Source organism: Triturus cristatus, chromosome 1_1, assembly GCF_964204655.1.
Source record: "Triturus cristatus chromosome 1_1, aTriCri1.1, whole genome shotgun sequence".
NCBI classification, from domain to species: domain Eukaryota; kingdom Metazoa; phylum Chordata; class Amphibia; order Caudata; family Salamandridae; genus Triturus; species Triturus cristatus.
Window position 1 is genome coordinate 146,828,480 of NC_140579.1, and position 18,734 is coordinate 146,847,213.

General features: G+C 50.6%; 1 protein-coding gene across 6 annotated transcripts in view; it reads left to right on the plus strand.

Moving 5' to 3' along the window:
• Positions 1-18,734, plus strand: part of SYNGAP1 (synaptic Ras GTPase activating protein 1) — a 1,959,930-nt gene that overhangs the window by 746,080 nt on the left and 1,195,116 nt on the right. For all 6 annotated transcript variants that reach the window (XM_085623761.1, XM_085623749.1, XM_085623769.1 and 3 more), the window contains one exon: positions 18,463-18,554. In XM_085623761.1, the coding sequence (XP_085479887.1) occupies positions 18,463-18,554 (92 nt within the window). The remainder of the gene's footprint in view (positions 1-18,462; positions 18,555-18,734) is intronic.

An 18,734-nucleotide genomic window follows, 5' to 3' on the forward strand; every position in this document is an offset into this window, starting at 1 on the left:
GAGATATAGAACCAGTAGTACAGTGAATAAAAAGAAATAGTATTGTTCTACCATTTTTCAATTACTCATGAACATATACAGGAATAGGAAATGCATTTATAAAATAAAGTGCATACTCCTAAGATGCCTGACTAGATGCACCTAAGTGTACCTAGCATGTAAGTAGGTGCTATAGAGCCTAAGCCTAAGAGCCTAAGAGCGAAGAATCCCACTAGGCTTTAGTCGGAACCCCATACCTGAATAGTGAGAGTGTGGGACTTCGTCCTGGACTTGAACTGGACACCCCGTAAGGAATCGTCAGACCACTGTTAGCTGGAGCGATGGTAAGCCGGAGCCACAGCGTCTCTGGTCAGTGTGTCGGCCTCAAAGTCTCAAAGTGTATGATGTTCCCTGGACCTATATTAGGGCACCGATATGAAATATAACAAGACCAGCTCCACTCACCACCAGTGTACCGAGACATCCCCCACCACCAGTGTACCAAGACATCCCCAACCACCAGCGTACCAAAACATCCCCTGCCAGCAGTGCACTGAGGCGCATTCTAGGTTTGGCTGCACCCACCATCTGTGCATAGAGGCACTCCCTACATCTGACTGCACTCACTACCAGTGCATCGAGGTGCATTCGAAATCCGACTGCACCCACCACCAGTGCACTGAGGTGCAATTTAAGACTGAGGCGCCCCATGGGTCTTGCTACATTCACCACCAGTGCACAGAGGCACCCCTAATGTCCTGATCAACCCACCAGCAGTGTACCGAGGTGCATTCAAAGTCCAGCTCCACTCACCACCAGTGCTCAGAGGCTCATTCTGTGGCCGGTTCAACCCACCACTAATGCAGCAAGGGACATTTTTTTTTTTGTTTAAAAAACTTTATTTATGCCATCATGGATCACAGCTATTCAGCCGACATCCCGGAGGTCCGGCAGCATGATAAGAACAACACGTAAAGGGTCCATGGTTATAGAACAGGAGTAACAAAGGTTTTGTTTTAAATTAAACCGAAAATGAAAAACAAAAGCAAGGCAGAGCATATAATAAAAATGCGCAAGTTCTCAGTTGGGGCGAGGTCCCACTCCCATCATCAGGTCAGTACAACACGCTAAAGAAGTGGGGGGAAAGCAGAGGTATGGACTCCAAGTTAGCAAGGGACATTTTAAGGTCAGCTCCACTCGCCACCAGGGCAGCGAGGTGCCCTTAGGTCTGACTGAACCCACCACCAGTGCACTAAGACGCTCCCTACATCTCACTGAACCCAAAACCAGTGCACTGAGGTGCACCCTAGGTCTCACTAAACCCACAACAAGTGCACCCCTACTGTTGAGAGCTCACACACGAGCACTTCATCCAAGGGCCTCCTAAGTGTCATACTTCTCTCTGGCTGTCTTTATTGTTGTTTTATTGTGTATCCCAGATGTTTCCTGTTTTAAAGCCTTTTGCTCATTCCTGTTTGGGGTGTGGGTTGGGGAGGGAGAGAGAAAGATCACAATCTCTCCCCCAGGCTCAGCCCCTTCATGTGCAGCCATCACACTGAAAGAGTTTTTCCTGCTGTTTCGTATAAGCTGTTTTTTTGTGGTTCATGATGTCGCCCCTTGATTGTTTTTCTTCTAGGTATTGTCAAATAACCCACCCACCGAAAGCAATTACTGCTGAAAGCCCAACCTCCTAGCAGGCGATACCTTTGTGCTGCTGCTGCAGCCTGTCACTCCGGCAGCCTCTGCCTGATTTCTAATTGTTCGGGTATATTGTTTTTTTCGTGCTTGGCGTGGAGTGCTCCATCTAAAAACAGATTACATTGTTCCACCTCCCAGCTCCAATCACTGGCTCAGAAGCACATCTTAACAGAGACAAATAAAATCCGAGTTTGTCCACTTCACCCTACACGAAAAGCTTAATCCATTTTATGAAGCACTAGTTGAGCAGTCACTAGGTCAGGGGTCTCCACCCCTTTCAATAGCGAGAGCTAATTCTGATCATTGACAATCATTGTGAGCTACTGAAGGCCGAGCAACTCACGAGTTGTTACCAGATACCCTTACACCCAGCACCACTGACTTTAAACCTAATGTCCATGGAGCCCGATACTATGGTTAGAACAAAATACTTTGAGTAGGGGCACTATGACAGGACAGCCAAGGGTCTCAGTGAGAGTGTGGTCTTTAGGGATGTATGAACATGTGTCCGTATAAATGGAATAAATGTGTATGGGTGACTGAGAGCTTGTGTTGTATGTACTGTGGCACTGGAAATCTTTTCATGATGTGGCATTGTTACACGTATAATGCAAACATATAACCATTTTTTTTAAGTAGGAGAAATTTAAAGTGCATAACATGTTCTGCAAAAATGTCCATGGTATGGAACATTTTTCTGCTCTTTAAATTTCTACCACTTGAAATAAATGCTTCTTTTTTCCGTTATAAATATGGCACTATGTCTGCCATCTACTGGGAGTAAGTTTGCTGCTGTGTGTAAAGGCGACTCTTTTTATGTTTACTTCAATAAAACTCATCACTTAAATTGAATCCCATTTCCCAGTGTCACATTTACAAACACCAGGCATCTTGCTCCCAGTAGCCTGTTGACAAGGTGCCATATGTATAACAGAAAAATACACCCATATGTTTGAATGGGAGAATTTAAAGTGAAGAAACGTGCTTCATAAAACATTAAGATGTGATTGGCGTAATTGAAAGTGGAGAAAAACATTAAGATTTACTGTTTCAAAGAAATATTTTTCTTCTCTTTAAATTTCTCCCATTTAAAAAAGATGACTGTATTTTACAGTTATAAATATGGCAAAGTGTCTACTGGCCACTGGGAGCTAGAGGTAACGCATTCAATCTGCCGTAGTAGCAGGTGCTGGCCCGTCAAATTTAGAGTTTGCTGCTGTGCAGTGGGCTTTTGTTTTAGGTCTGATTTTGACACCAGCTGTCAAACAGACCTGTTGCTAACAATATACCTAGAGTGACATTCGGGTCCACCCTCTCAAATATTCACTTTATTGAACCAGCCTCTTCCAGGAGTTTGCTGCAGACTTTGTTAATCACATCTTGGCTCAGCCCAGTGGAGTATACATCTCTCACCTAATGCTATTGGCTGTTTGGATGTATCCTTCCGCCTCCACTCCAGTGCTTGCATTGAACTGCAAGAGGGGCAATTTTACAACTGTAGTCTGCTGTCTACTTCAGTTGGCTCCCTCTCAAGTTTCTTGCTCTAATGTGCTAACCCTGCATGCATGAGCATATTAATCTCAGACCTATTTGGCTTTGCCACTGCTTGCTTCCCTGAAGTAGCTTCAGATGACGGTAGCTGTTCTATGTTCTGCCAGCATGGAGGACTTGTCTGCTCTTTAGTTGTTCTCCAAACGCTGCCCCACAAAGTGATACATTTCCTTTGAATAAAAACAAATGAATGTTCTCCCACTGGCAGAACGTTTTCTCCCAAAGCATGTGGGCTACCTTTGGGCATTTTCTGTTTGGGTACAGGACATCTCTGAACCGGAAAAGGCTAGCAGACTCTAACACCATCCCACGAGCATTGGAGCAGGAAAGCCAAGAGGAGGATGAGGGGATATCTGACACTTTAGTGAATGCCCAAGTTCATGTCCTTTCTCCAAAGCTATGGCTGGTAAATAAACAATTGTTACATTTCTTCTAAGTCAAGTCTGCCTGAGAAGTTGACAGGCTGCTCCAGAGGGTACAGGTCAAGAGAGAGAGGAGCAACCATCACCCTTGGTCTACGGATATTCAGGAAGGCCAGTATCCACCCTAGGCTCCAGCCTAAAGTACCAGGCGGTAGAAACAATGAAATTCATCATTAGAAAAGGTGAAGCCTAATGCCACCTGTGGCCTGATGGCCTGTGAGACTAGTGTCTACTCAGGGAAGACACCCAAGTAGAGAAAACCTTGGGCCTTTTAGAGGAGCCGATGAAAAGTGCACTGGGAGCAGCTCAGAAACCATTCTAAGATCACAGCCGTCCATGCGCACAAATGCTTGGCAGCCATCTTGTAATTATTATTTAACCTTTATGAAAAACCATTACAAGATGGCCACTGTGCGTGTCTGACCCGGTCACTCCACTCACCGCACGGCCCCCGTGTGCCCTATTCACCGCTGCTGCCTCTAGCGCCTCTAGCGCCGCCACTCCTGCGGCTGTTGCCTCTTTCTCGCCTACCTGCCTTCGCCTTCTTGCCGTATCCTTCTGCCTTGCTCTCTTGCCATCTCCTCTGTGGGCTGTTGCTGCTTTTTTGGGCCTCCGCCCTCAGGCTTGCCCCCTTGCCGCTTCCCCCGTGATTTTTCCCGCCCTTGTCTCCCCCCCCCCGCTGCTCCCCTGCGGCCCCACCCCCTTCCTTAGTCCCGATCCCCATTCGCCGCCCCACTCCCGCCTCCCAGCTGCTCCTCCCTCCCACTTGGCCATATATGGCGGGGCGCGCCAAAGGCAAGCCCGTCTATGCCCGTCCACTCCTGGACCTCGCCCAGCACCAGGACCCCTGGCCCCCGACGATGCCAGCCCACCCGACGGACTTACGACGCCACCACCCTCCACGCACTCAACGCCGGCCAGAACCCCACCTGCTACCGAGCCACCCCGAAACGCACCCACGGACTCTTCACCTGCCAAGCCTGCAGATTCACCTGCCTCCGAACCTGCACCGCACCCGCCAAGCCAGGCAATAGCAACGATCACCTCAAGTGCATCCTGCTCAACACCCGCTCCGTCCACAGGCACGCCGTCGAACTCTGGAACCTCCTCGACACAACATCACCAGACGTCGCCTTCCTCACAGAAACCTGAATGAACGCCTCCTCAGCCCCCGACATCGCCATAGCCATCCCGGATGGCTACAAGATCGCCCGGAAGGACCGCGTCAACCAAACCGGGGGAGGCATCGCCATCGTCCACAGAAACACCATCTGCATCACGAACAATTTCGACGACACCCTCACCGCCGCCGAGCACCTTCACTTCCAGATACACACCGATCCCAAGACCACCCTCAGAGGCACCCTCATGTACAGACCCCCAGGACCACGCACACAATTCAGCGAAGCCATCGCAGACTTCGTCAGCCCGCACGCCCTATCCTCCTCAGACTACATCCTCCTAGAAGACCTCAACTTCCACTTGGAGAACAACAATGACAGCAACACCGCCGCCCTGCTGAACAACCTCGCCAACCTCAGACTCAAGAAACTGGTGAACACCCCCACCCACTACGCCGGCCACACGCTTGACCCCGTCCTCTCCGCCAGCAAGCACATCTCCTTCAGCCACTCCACCGGACTATACTGGACAGATCACAGCTGCGTCCACTTCAACTTCAGGAGAACCATGACCCACCACCACCCGCAACAGGTTCCCCGCAGAAGCTGGAGCAAGATCACCGCCGACCAGCTCACCACCTCCCTCAGCCAGAACCCTCCCACCAACACGACGGACCCCAACGAAGCAGCCCGCAACCTCACACAGTGGCTCACCAACTGCGCAGATGACCTCGCACCACTGAAGAACCCCCCCAGCAGACACGGCAGCAAGAAAGCCTCTTGGTTCACCAACGACCTCAAAAACTCCAAGAAAACCTGCCGCACCCTCGAGAAAGCCTGGCGCCACGACCAGATAACAGAAAACATGACAGCCCTCAAGAACGCCACCCGCAAACACCACTAGCTGATCCGCACCACCAAAAGGACCACATTCAAAGAACGACTGGACAACAACTCCCACAACAGCAAGGAACTCTTCAGCATCGTTAAAGAGCTCTCCAGCCCCAGCGCCTGCAACAACAACATCATACCCTCGCAAGACCTCTGCGACTCACTCGCCTCATTCTTTCACCGCAAGATCGCCGACATACACAACAGCTTCGGCACACAGACCACGCATCCAACCACCGATCCAGCCCCCCAACCACCACCCTCTGCACCTGGACCTCGGTCAGCACCGAAGACACCACCCGCACGTTGAACACCATCCACTCCGGCTCCCCAACCGACCCCTACCCACACCACATCTTCAACAAAGCCGACTCCATCATCGCACCCCAACTCCGGGACATCATTAACAGCTCCTTCGCTTCCGCCACCTTCCCGGAGAGCTGGAAACACGCCGAGCTCAGCGCCCTCCTGAAGAAACCCACCGCAGACCCCATGGACCTCAAGAACTTCCGCCCCATCTCGCTCCTCCCTTTTTTCGGCCAAAGTCATCGAGAAGATCGTCAACAAACAACTCTCCGCCTTCCTCGAGACAAACGGATCCCTCGACCATTCGCAGTACGGTTTCCGAGCAAACCACAGCACCGAGACGGCCCTCATCGCAGCTACTGACGACATCAGGTCCCTGCACGGGGAAACAGCTGCCCTCATCCTCCTGGAACTCTCAGCAGCCTTCGACACCGTATGCCACAGCGCCTCGGCAACGTCGGAATCCAAGGAAAGGCCTTGGAGTGGATCATCTTGTTCCTCGCCGGTAGAACCCAGAGAGTCCGCCTCCCCCCGTTCCGGTCCACGGCCACCGAGATCATCTGCGGCGTCCCGCAAGGATCCTCGCTCAGCCCCACCCTCTTCAACGTCTACATGAGCCCCCTCGCAGCCATCACACGCCAACACAACCTTAACATCATCTCCTACGCAGACGACACCCAGCTGATCCTTTCCCTCACCAACGACCCCGCCACCGCCAGAGCCAGCCTCCAGGAAGGAATGAAAGACGTCGCGGAATGGATGAAGCTCAGCCGGCTGAAACTGAACTCAGACAAGACGGAAGTCCTCATCCTGGGAACATCCCCCTCCGCCTGGGACGACTCCTGGTGGCCCCCTGCCCTGGGCACCACCCCCAAGCCAACGGACCATGCACGCAACCTGGGCTTCATCCTGGACTCCTCCCACACGATGACCAAGCAAGTCAACGCCGTCTCGTCATCCTGTTTCAACACCCTGCGCATGCTCCGAAAGATCTTCCGGTGGATCCCCGCCGACACCAGGAAGATGGTCACCCAGGCCCTCGTCTCCAGCCGACTGGACTACGGAAACACCCTCTACGCTGGAACCACAGCCAAACTACAGAAAATACTCCAGTGCATACAGAACGCCTCTGCACGACTCATACTGGACATCCCCCGCCACAGCCACATCTCGGCCCAGCTGAGAAACCTGCACTGGCTCCTCGTCAGCAAGAGGATCACGTTCAGACTCCTCACCCACGCACACAAGGCTCTCCAAGACATGGGACCCAAATACCTCAACAACCGCCTCACATTCTACACACCCACCCGCCAGCTCCGCTCCGCCAGCCTCGCCCTCGCCACCGTCCCACGCATTCGTAGAACCACTGCCGGAGGAAGATCCTTCTCCTACCTGGCAGCCAAGACATGGAAATCCCTCCCCACCCACCTACGACTGACCCAGGACCATCTCTCCTTCAGGAAACAGCTCAAGACCTGGCTCGTTGAGCAGTAGCGGTTCTCCTCCCCTCCCCCCCAGCGCCTTGAGACCCTAACGGGTGAGCAGCGCGCTTTACAAATATCCTGATTGATTGATTGATTGTGCATTGTCAGGGAGTGATGCTTTCACAATGCCAATATGTGATGTGAGAGACTCGTGGAGAGTTTGGGAACTCAGGGAAGTGTTTTTAGGACTGAAAGAGATGTGATGTAATTATTACAGGTGATGGCTTCTAAGGAGAAATTTTGGAAGTGGTTGGTCAGATGCAGTTGGGAAGGAAGGTGTGTTTGACGTGACACTTAGGATGTTTGTGGCATCTCTGTTTGTATGATTGATTTTCTTTTCTGAAGGAATTATTAAGGTCAGTGGTTTTTCACCTGGGTGTGGGCTACAGGAAGGAGTGTGGAGAGTTAATATAGTGGTGGACCGTTGTGATGTGTGCATTGATTTCAGTCGAATGTTAGTCTTATACATTGATTTGTGTACACTGGGGTTATACACGCTCTCTGTATCCTGGATAGCGTGAGATACATCAGTGTGCAATACACAGCTGTACTAGTATCATTCCGTATCCTGACTAGGGTGAAGTTCATTCCATTGTAGTACTCTGGTACACCTGTACCTCTCTGTATCCTGGATAGCGTGCAGTTTATTCCATTGTAGTACAAAGGTGCGCTCCCAGCCCAATGTATCCTGTATAGGGTGAAGTTCCTTCTATTGTAGTACTCGGGTACACCTCTACCTCTGTATACTGGATGGGGTCTAGTTCATTCCGTCGCAGTACACAGGTGCGCTCCCAGCCCACTGTATCCTGGATAGGGTGTAGTACATTCCCTCGCAGTACACAGGTGCGCTCCCAGCCCACTGTATCCTGGATAGGGTGTAGTACATTCCCTCGCAGTACACAGGTACGCTCCCAGCCCAATGTATCCTGGGTAGGGTTCCGTTCATTCCATTGTAGTACACAGGGGCACTCCCAGCACAATGTATCCTGGATAGGGTGGAGCTCATTCCCTCACAGTACGCAGCTGCGCTCCCAGCCTACTGTATGCTGGATAAGGTGTAGTTCATTCCCTTGCAGTGCACAGGTGCACACCTAGCCTAATGTATCCTGGATAGGGTGGAGTTAATTCCATTGCAGTGCTCTGGTACACCTCTACCTCTCTGTTTCCTGGATAAGGTGCAGTTCATTCCATGGTAGTACACAGGTGCGCTCCTAGTCCAATGTATCTTGGATAGGGTGGAGTTAATTCCCTTGCAGTACACACATGTGGTCCCAGCCCACTGTATCCTGGATAGGGTGGAGTTCATTCCCTCACAGTACACAGGTGCGCTCCTAGCCCAATGTATCTTGGTTAGGGTGGGGTTAATTCCCTTGCAGTACACACATGCGCTCCCAGCCCACTGTATTCTGGATAGGGTGGAGTTAATTTCCTCGCAGTACACACGTGCACTCCCAGCTTACTGTATCCTAGATAGGGTGTCTTTCATTTCCTCGCACTACACAGGTGCGCTCTTATCCTAATATATCCTGGATATGGTGCCGTTCATTCCATTGTAGTACACAGCTGTGCTCCTAGCCCAATGTATCTTGGATAGGGTGGAGTTAATTCCCTTGCAGTACACACATGAGCTCCCAGCCCACTGTATCCTGGATAGGGTGGAGTTCATTCCCTCGCAGTACACAGGTGCGCTCCCAGCTCACTGTATCCTGGATAGGGTGGAGTTCATTCCCTCACAGTACACACATGAGCTCCCAGCCCACTATATCCTGGATCGGGTGGAGTTCATTCCCTCGCAGTACACAGGGGTACTCACAGCCCAATGTATCCTGGATAGGGTGTAGTTCATTCCCTTGCAGTACACACGTGCGCTCCCAGCATCCTGGATAGGGTGTTGTTCATTCCTTCTCAGTACACAGGTGCGCTCCTAGCCCATTGTATCCTGGATAGGGTGTAGTTCATTCCCTCGCAGTACACACCTGCACTTCCAGCATCCTGGATAGGGTGGAGCTCATTCCCTCGCAGTACACAGGTGCGCTCCCAGCCCACTGTATTCTGGATAGGGTGTAGTTCATTCCCTCGCAGTACACAGATGCACTTGTGCCTTTCTGTATCCTGGATATAGTGTTGTAGTTCATATCTTTTTTACATCCTTGTGCTCTCCTCACTGTTTTTGTCCACGATGGAGTGTAATGCCTGCTTTGCTATGTATGCGACGTCGGGGCTCTCTGTATTCTGGATGGGGTCAATATATTGCTTGTTACATTCAGCTGGCCTGGGCACCCTAAGGATCCTGGATGGAGGGTCATATGAGGGATAGTGCATTGTTATGTTGTAGAGAAGAGCGCTGCCAGAGTGATATACACTCGGCTGTTATATCCCATGATTTATTTACCGAGCACTCTCTTCTCTCTCTGTCTATTTGTGACATTCTGATATATGTTGATAGACTGAATTATTGTGAGAAGCGGGGCCCTGCTGTGAAGTCCCACCCCCCTAGGATACCCTGCCCCATCTCGCGATAGTAAGGTGGTGGTCTAGAAGGTACATGTGTCACAGATTCGTTTTTGAAACAGCTTTTTGGACAGCTCTAGGCTCTTTAGAAGCATTATGTGTTCCCTGCGATACTTAATGTAACCTTCCTGGATTCTATTAATCCTGTGTGTGCAAAATGTTGACAGATCAACTTTTCTGTGCTTATGTGTATGTATGTATACACGTGTGTGGAGGGTGTGCTTGTGTGTGTGTAGACATGTGAGGAGGGCATGCTTATGTATACACGTGTGAGGAGGGCGTGCTTGTGTATTTGTATACAAGTGTGAGGAGGGCATGCTGGTGTGTGTTTATATAGACATGTAAGGAGGGCGTGCTTGTGTGTGTGTTTACACGTGTGAGGAGGGTGTGTTTGTGTGTATAGACATGTGAGGAGGGTGTGCTTGTGTGTGTGTGTGAAAACATGTGAGGAGTGCGTGCTTGTGTGTGTGTATACACTTGTGAGGAGGGAGTGCTTGTGTGTGTATACACGTGTGAGGAGGGAGTGCTTTTGTGTGTGTGTATACACGTGTGAGGAGAACGTGCTTGTGTGTATACACGTGAGGGCATGCTTGTGTGAATACATGCATGAGGAGGGCGTGCTTGTGTGTATGTATACGTCTGAGGAGGTCGTACTTGTGTATATATGTGTGAGGAGGATGTGCTTGTGTGTGTGAATAGATGTGTGAGGAGGGTGTGCTTGTATGTGTGTGTATAGACATGTGAGAAGGGCGTGCTTGTGTGTGTATAGATGTGTGAGGAGGGCGTGCTTGTGTGCGTGTATGGACGTGTGAGGAGAGTGTGCTTCTGTGTGTATACACTTGTGAGGAGGGCGTACTTTTGTGTGTGTGTATACACGTATGAGGAGGGCATGCTTGTGTGTGTTTATACATGCATGAGGAGGGCTAGCGTGTGTGTGTATATACATGCATGAGCAGGGCATGCTTGTGTGTGTGTGTGTAGACATGTGAGGAGGGCGTGCTTGTGTATACACGTATGAAGAGGGTGTGCTTGTGTATTTGTATGCACGTGTGAGGAGGGCGTGATGTGTGTATGTGTGTGTGTAGACATGTGAGGAGGGTGTGCTTTGTGTGAATAGACGTGTGAGGAGGGCATGGTTGTGTGTGTAAGGAGGGTGTGTTTGTGTGTATAGACGCGTGAGGAGGGTGTGCTTGTGTGTGTGTATAGACGTGTGAGGAGGGTGTGCTTGTGTGTGTGTATAGACGTGGGAGGAGGGAGTGCTTGTCTGTGTGCATATACACGTGAGAAGGGCGTGCTTGTGTATACACGTGTGAGGAGAGTGTGCTTGTGTGTCTACACATGTGAGGAGGGTGTGCTTGTGTGTGCGTGTATACACGTGTGAGGAGGGCATGCCTGTGTGTGTATACATGTGTGAGGAGAATGTGCTTGTGTGTGTACACGTGAGGAGGGCATGCTTGTGTGCATGCACTTGTGAGGAAGGCGTGCTTGTTTGTGTGTAGACGTGTGAGGAGGTTGTGCTTGTGTATATACGTGTGAGTAGGATGCGCTTGTGTGTGTAAATAGGTATGTGAGGAGGGTGTGCTTACGTGTGTGTATAGACGTGTGAGAAGGGCGTGCTTGTGTGTGTGTATAGATGTGTGAGGAGGGCGTGCTTGTGTGTGTATACACTTGTGAGGAGGGTGTGCTTGTGTGTGTATAAACGTGTGAGAACGACATGCTTGTGTGTGTGTATACACATGTGAGGAGGGCGTGCTTGTGTGTATGTATACACGTGTGCGGAGGGCATGCTTGTGTGTGTGTATGTTAACACGCATGAAGAGGGTGTGCTTGTGTGTATAGACGTGTGAGTAGGGCATGCTTGTGTATGTGTGTATAGACGTGTGAGGAGGGCGTCCTTGTGTGTGTGTGGATACACATGTTTGTGTGTGTATAGATATGTGTGGAAGGTGTGCGTGTATAGACGTGAGTGGAGGGTGTGCGTTAGTGTATATACATGTGAGGAGTGCATGCTTGTGTGTGTGTATACATGTGAGGAGGGCGTGCTTGTGTGTATGTGTATACACGTGTGAGGAGGGCATGCTTGTGTGTGTGTATACATGTGTGAGGAGTGCGTGCTTTTGTGTGTATAAACGTGAGGAGGGTGTGCTTGTGTGTATACACGTGTGAGGAGGGTGTGATTGTGTGTATACACATGTGAGGAGGGCGTGTGTGTGTGTGTGTGTACATGTGAGGAGGGCGTGCTTGTGTATATACGTGTGTTGAGGGTGTGCTTGTGTGTGTGTATACATGTGTGAGGAGGGCATGCTTGTGCTTGTATGTGTTTACATGTGTGTGAGGAGGGCGTGCTTGTGTGAGTGTGTATACACGCATGAGGAGGGTGTGCTTGTGTGTAGGTGTGTGAGGAGAGCGTGCTTGTGTATACATGTGTGAGGAGAGCATGCTTGTGTATACACGTGTGAGGAGAGCTTGCTTGTGTATGTTTATGGATGTGTGAGGAGGGCGTGCTTGTGTATACACGTGTGAGGAGGGCGTGCTTGTGTGAGTGTTTGTATGCATGCGTGAGGAGGGCGTGCTTGTGTGTGTGTGTGTTTGTGTGTGAGAAATAGAGAGGGTGCATTGAATACTGGTCATGCCAGGGCATACAGAGGCTTGGCAGTGCAGTCACGGAATTGCAGCCCTGCCCCCTAGACGTGCCAGCTCCACACATCCCCACTCCTGCTCTTAAGAAGACCACTAACAGTCAGGATTTGGCACAGAATTCACCTGACCTCTCTTCCTCGTCAGTGCCCATCCATACCATGCTCTCAAAGGTTACAAGATGGCAGGGTCTGACTGATTTCTAAGATCAAACCGCTTCCCTATTAATTATTAATGCTGCATGGTGTTTTACCCGGGCGTGTTCTCATAAAAATAAAAAATACAGTTTTCAGGTGTGGAGTTCACTGCAAGCCGTTCTAACCATGATAGGCACACTAGGTGAGGTGTGCTCAAGTTTATGTGAAGGTGTGGATTCTCAGGCAAGGGGGTAGGTGGTCACTGCAGCGACCTGACCCTTGGTAGACACACCAGATGAGGTGTGCACAAGATCATGTCATGTGAAGGTCTAGATTCTCAGACAAGGTGGTAGATGCTCACTTCTGGGAGCTTACCCTTGGTAGACACACCAGGTGAGGTATGCACATGTCCACGTGAAGGTGTAGATTCTCAGACAAGAGGGTAGGTGGTCACTGAAGGAAGGGGACCCATGGTAGAGACGCCAGGTGAGGTGTGCACAAGTCCATTTGAAGGTCAGGATTATCATACAAGGGGTGGGTTGGTCACTGCAGGGAGCTAACCCTTGGAAGACACACCAGGTGAGGTGTACATTAGTCCATGTGTGGATCCCCAGACAAGGGGCAGGTGGTCACTGCAGGGAGATGACCTCTGGTGGAGACGCCAGGTGAGGAGTGCACAAGTCCATGTGAAGATGTGGATTCTCAGACAAGGGGTTAGTTGGTCACCGCAGGGATCTGACCCTTGGTACACACACCAGGTGAGGTGTGCACACATCCATGTGAAGGTCTAGATTTTCAGACACGGGTTTAGGTGGTCATCGCAGGGATCTGACCTTTGGTAGACACACCAAAGTGGTCACCCATGCAGACATGGCCCCTGGGGTGATACAGCTATTGTGGTCACTGCAGGGAGCTGACCCTTGGTAGACACACCAGGTGAGGTGTGCACAAGTACATGCGAAGGTCTTGATTCTCAGACAAGGGGTTTGGTGGTCACTGCAGGGAGCTGACCCCTGGTAGAAACACCAGGTGAGGTGTGCACAAGCCCACGCGACGATCTAGATTCTCAGACTCGGGGTTACACATGCAGGGAGGACCCCAGGGGCAGTACAGCTGTGGTGGACTTCAGGGAGCTGACCCTTGGTGGACACACCAGGTGAGGTGTGCACAAGTACATGGGAAGGTCTAGATTTTCAGACACAGGGTTAGGTGGTCATCGCAGGGATCTGACCTTTGGTGGACACACTAAAGTGGTCACACATGCAGACATGGCCCCTGGGGTGATACAGCCATTGTGGCCACTGTAGGGAGCTGGTCCTTGGTACACACACCCGGCGAGGTGTGTACAAGTACTTGTGACACAGTACGGAGTCTAGATTCTCAGACTCGGGGTTACACACACAGGCAGGGCCCCAGGGGCAGTACAACTGTGGTGGTCACTGCAGGGTGCTGACCCTTGGTAGACACACCAGGTGAGGTGTGCTCAAGTGCATGTGAAGTTGTGGATTCTCAGACAAGGGGTTAGGTGGTCACTGCAGGGAGATGACCCTTGGTAGACACATCAGGAGAGGTGTGCACACGTACACGTGACGGTGTAGATTCTCAAACTCGGGGTTACACATACAGGCAGGGCCCCAGGGGCAGTACAGTTGTGGTGGACACTGCAGGGAGCTGACCCTTGGTTCGCACACCAGGTGTGGTGTGCACAAGTACTTGTAAAGGTCTAGATTCTCAGACTCGGGGTTACACATGCAGGCAGGGCCCTTGGAGCAGTACAGTCATGGTGGTCACTGCAGGGAGCTGACCCTAGGTACAAACAAGGTGAGGTGTACACAAGTACATATGAAGGTCTAGATTCTCAGACAAGGGGGTAGGTGGTCACTGCAGGGAGCTTACCCTTGGTAGACACACCAGGTGACGTGTGCGCAAGTCCACGTGAAGGTCTCGGGTCTCAGACAATGCGTTAGGTGGTCCCCTAAAGTTGAGTCTTTAGGGGATAGGATAGAAGCCTTACAAGAGGTAGGAGGAAGTACTTAAGGGATAGGGCTTAGGGGATGGGACAGAAGCCATACAAGAGTTGGTGGTACGTACATATGAAGCCTTTGGGGATGGGACAGAATCCATACAAGAGGTGGTGGTACTTAAGGATGAGGACTTCGGGGATGGGACAGAAGCCACTAAAGAGGTAGGAGGTGGTACTTAATGGAGAGAAGGGATGGGATAGAATCCTTACAAGAAGTAGGAAGTGTGGAGCAGCAGCCAGAGCGGTTGACTCCGGAGTGCGGGGTTCATGGTTCGTCTCCCGGGGCCGGCGGCAGCAGCCCTACTCAGCACCATGTGACTCTGGGCAATAGCTCCCTTAATCTCACCGACGGCCCCCAGCGCCTTGAGACCCTTAGGGGTGATTAGTTCACGATTAACAAATACCTGATTGATTTATTTATTTATTTAGGAAGTGTAAGTCAGAGTGAGGCCTCTGGGATGAGACAGTCCATAGAAGAGGTAGGAGGCCGTAGTTAAGTAAGAGGCCTTAGGGAATGGGATCGAATCCATACAAGAGAAGAGGTGGTACTTAAGGGAGATGTCTCTGTGGATTGTATGGAAACCGTATAAGAGGTATGCTTCGTGGTGAGGCCTTAGGGGGATGGATAGAAGCCGCAGAAGTGGTAGGAGATGGTACTTAAGGGAGAAGTCGCTTTGGATTGGATGGAAGCCATACAGGAGGTAGGAGGTGGTGCTTAAGGGAAAAAAGCCTTTGCGAATGGCTACCGTTTCCAAGCTGAATGTGACCCTGTGAGTAAATGTGACCCGGTCTACAACAGATAGGCTATATACCTGCTATTGCTGTTGGAGTCACGCAGCACAGGCCTCTGTCACAGTTCTTGCATCCTAAGGAGTTACAAACAAGCCCATCTTTACTAGTTTGCTTAGGATGTGGGTTTACTCGGATCTTGTTCCGGGCCCTGCTGGCTGATGTGAGCTCATGTGGTTCTCCTTGTATATCAAAGAGTCTGGTGAAGTGACTGTAAAAGAAATACTGGAGCTCTGAATATGTTGATTTGTTTTTGTGAACAAAGGGCAATATATTTTTATAAACCTTTTTCACAGCTAAAGGTGTAGCATTATTCTTAGAAACCTTGATATAAAGTATTTGATACCCAAACTCCTGGCACAGATGGCTTACCGGTGGAGTTCTTCTCTGACTATTTAGAGAATTTTAGCCCCAGATTGGTAAACTTATAGAAAGCAGCTAGAAATATAGGGCTGCTTCCAACGTCTATGTGAGAGGCCCTGATTGTGCCCCTACTGAAGCGTGGAAAGCCAGCCTATGACAAGAGGGCCTATCGGCTATTATCAATGGTAAACATCAATTATAAGATTTTGAGCAGGATCTTGGCCACCCGCCTCTTGCACCATATACCCACACAGGGATCACACGAGGTTCACCCCAGACCTCAATACAGCCCTCAACATCCGGAGACTACTAAGGCTGCTTGAGGCATATACATATGACAAAGACATCAAGTAGGCATCAAAAAGGCATTTGATAGCCTGCAATGGGTCTTTCTGTATAGTGTTATGATGCACTTTGTCCTCAGTCCGAGGTTGGGACTTCTATATGCGGACCCATCTGCCATGCTCGGAGAGCTACAGAGTGGGCTTTAGTATCAGACATGGCTGTCCTCTGTCACCCTTACTCTTTGCCTTGGCCATGGAGTCACTGGTTTGCTATGCCAGGGTGGGGAATGAGTATCGGGGTATAACAGTGGGTGAGCTGACCCGCCAAATTGCCTTATTCGCTGATGACCTTCTGCGGTTCCCGCACGACGCTGAGGAAGCTTTAGCAGGAGCTCGCGAGCTCCTGGCGCAGTTAAACTCGCTCTCAGGATTGTGGGTCAGTTGGCAGAACTCTTGCCTATTCCCCATGCTAGCATTCAGGGCATTGCCGAGGAAATTGGAGGGCGTTGCCTTGGGAACCCAGATGTCTGCCTCACCTGGGAGTTCAGACTTATCATGATTTGATGGACCTCTTAGAGGGCGATGTGGATAAAGCTGTTCATGCACTCCGCTCCAGTGCTGACTTTTGGACCACACTCCCTCTCTCAGTAGCAGAAAGGGTTGCATTGCTAAAAATGATACCTCTTCCGCACTTGCTGTACTATTTGGTGGTCTTGACGGTTTGGATTCCTCTAGGATTCTTTCGCGAACATAACCAACGGTGGAAGGAGGATTGTCTCTTCCCGATTTTGAGACCTACTATTTAGCAGTGCAGCTTCAGTGGCTGACACAGTGGATGGCGAGCAGGTTCATTGCAGGGCAGAAATTGGGCCCTTATGTGTCTGATCTTAGACAGCTATCTCGGGTGCTGTTGCCTGGCAGTACTCCCAGATGGGTGAAACTGGCGTGCATTGGTGAACTGGGTGATGACGGCACAAAGTCGTTCGGGACCCTCTTTGAGCCCAAACTGCTGCTTACCTTTGATGAATTTAGTGAGAGGTGTGATCTCTCTAGGGGTCACTTCCTTCTGCGTGGTGCGGACATGGCAGCTATTCGCAGACACTAAAAGATGAGCCTGTTTGAGCTACCTCATGCTGGGGAATGACAATATGTGGTCACTTCGGCTGGAACCTATAAGACTGTCACCTGTCTCTATAGAAGACTGCTTGGTGATATGCTGTTACCCTTGGACAATCTTCAAGGTCGCTGGGAGGGGGACTTGGAGTCTCCCATAGCAGGGAAGGACTGGAAGACCATAGCAGCCTGCAAAACTAATGTGTCTAGGAACTAAAGTGTCTAAAAACGCGCGCTTTAAGATTATCAATTTTTATGTGTTACACAGAGCATACCTCTCGCAAAGTTGCGACTGGAGGTGTTTTATTATTACTTGTTGGATGGAAGCGGACCAGCAGTGCTGTAGGTTACACAATATCAATCAATCCAATCAATCAATCAATCAATCAATCAGCATTTGTATAGCACAGCACTGTCACCCTTAGGGGTATCTGGGCGCTGTGGGTGTGTTGTCTCTGTCAGAACAGAGGTTAGAGGGCAGAGAAACCAGCAGAAAAGTCAGAACAGAGACCAGAAAAACGAGTAGAGGAGGCAAAAAACCAAAGGCAGCAGAGGATAGTGGACTGCAGGCAAGCTGGACAGGAGGCTGTCGCAGAGGGAGCTGGCACGAGGACCTGCTCCCTCAGGGGCCATATTACAGAGAGTACCCCAGGGGTGCAGAAGGGATTTCAGAAGGGGCTGTGCAAGTCTTTGCGGTCTCCTTGTATATCAGGGACTTGGGGCAGAGAGGTATTGGAGGCAGGAAAGGCTTGGGGGAAGAGAGGGCTTGGGGGCAGAGAGGCGCTTGGAGCAGGGAGGGCTTGGGGGCAGAGAGGCGCTTGGGGCAGAGAGGCGCTTGGGGCAGAGAATGCTTGGGGCAGGGAAAGCTTGGGGCAGAGAGGGCTTGGGACAGAGAAGGCTTTGGGCAAAGAGGGCTTGGGGGCAGAGAGGGCTTGGGGCAGAGAGGGCTTGGGGGCAGAGAGGGCTTGGGGCAGGGAAGGCTTGTGTCATTCGTCACTGTTGTGAAGGAGTAACCCCTCCGCCGAGATCTAAATCAGGCCCTTAGTGTCTAACCTTGTTGAAAGGTCTTGATGCCTGCTAGCAGCCAATTTAAACACTGTGTAAATTCACTGTACATTGTCAGTGTTCTGATCCTTGTGTCTCCCTCTTCTAGATTATCACATTGCTCGCTCCCGAAGGAAGAGTGTTCCGGCAGCGAAGCAGTACAGCATGGACCCCCCACCTGCGGCCCCCTTCCGGCCTTCGGTAAGAGACTACTGCCTACACTCTCACTTCGTTGATACGTTCCTCGGTCGCCAACTGTCTCATTTTACTTTCTGGCTTATTCTCTCCCTGCCTCCTCTTACTTGTATTTTGTTCCTACACTCATTATATTTCTTGCTCTGTTTTTTGCTTTATTGTGGTATGTTAGGTTTGCTTTGCATT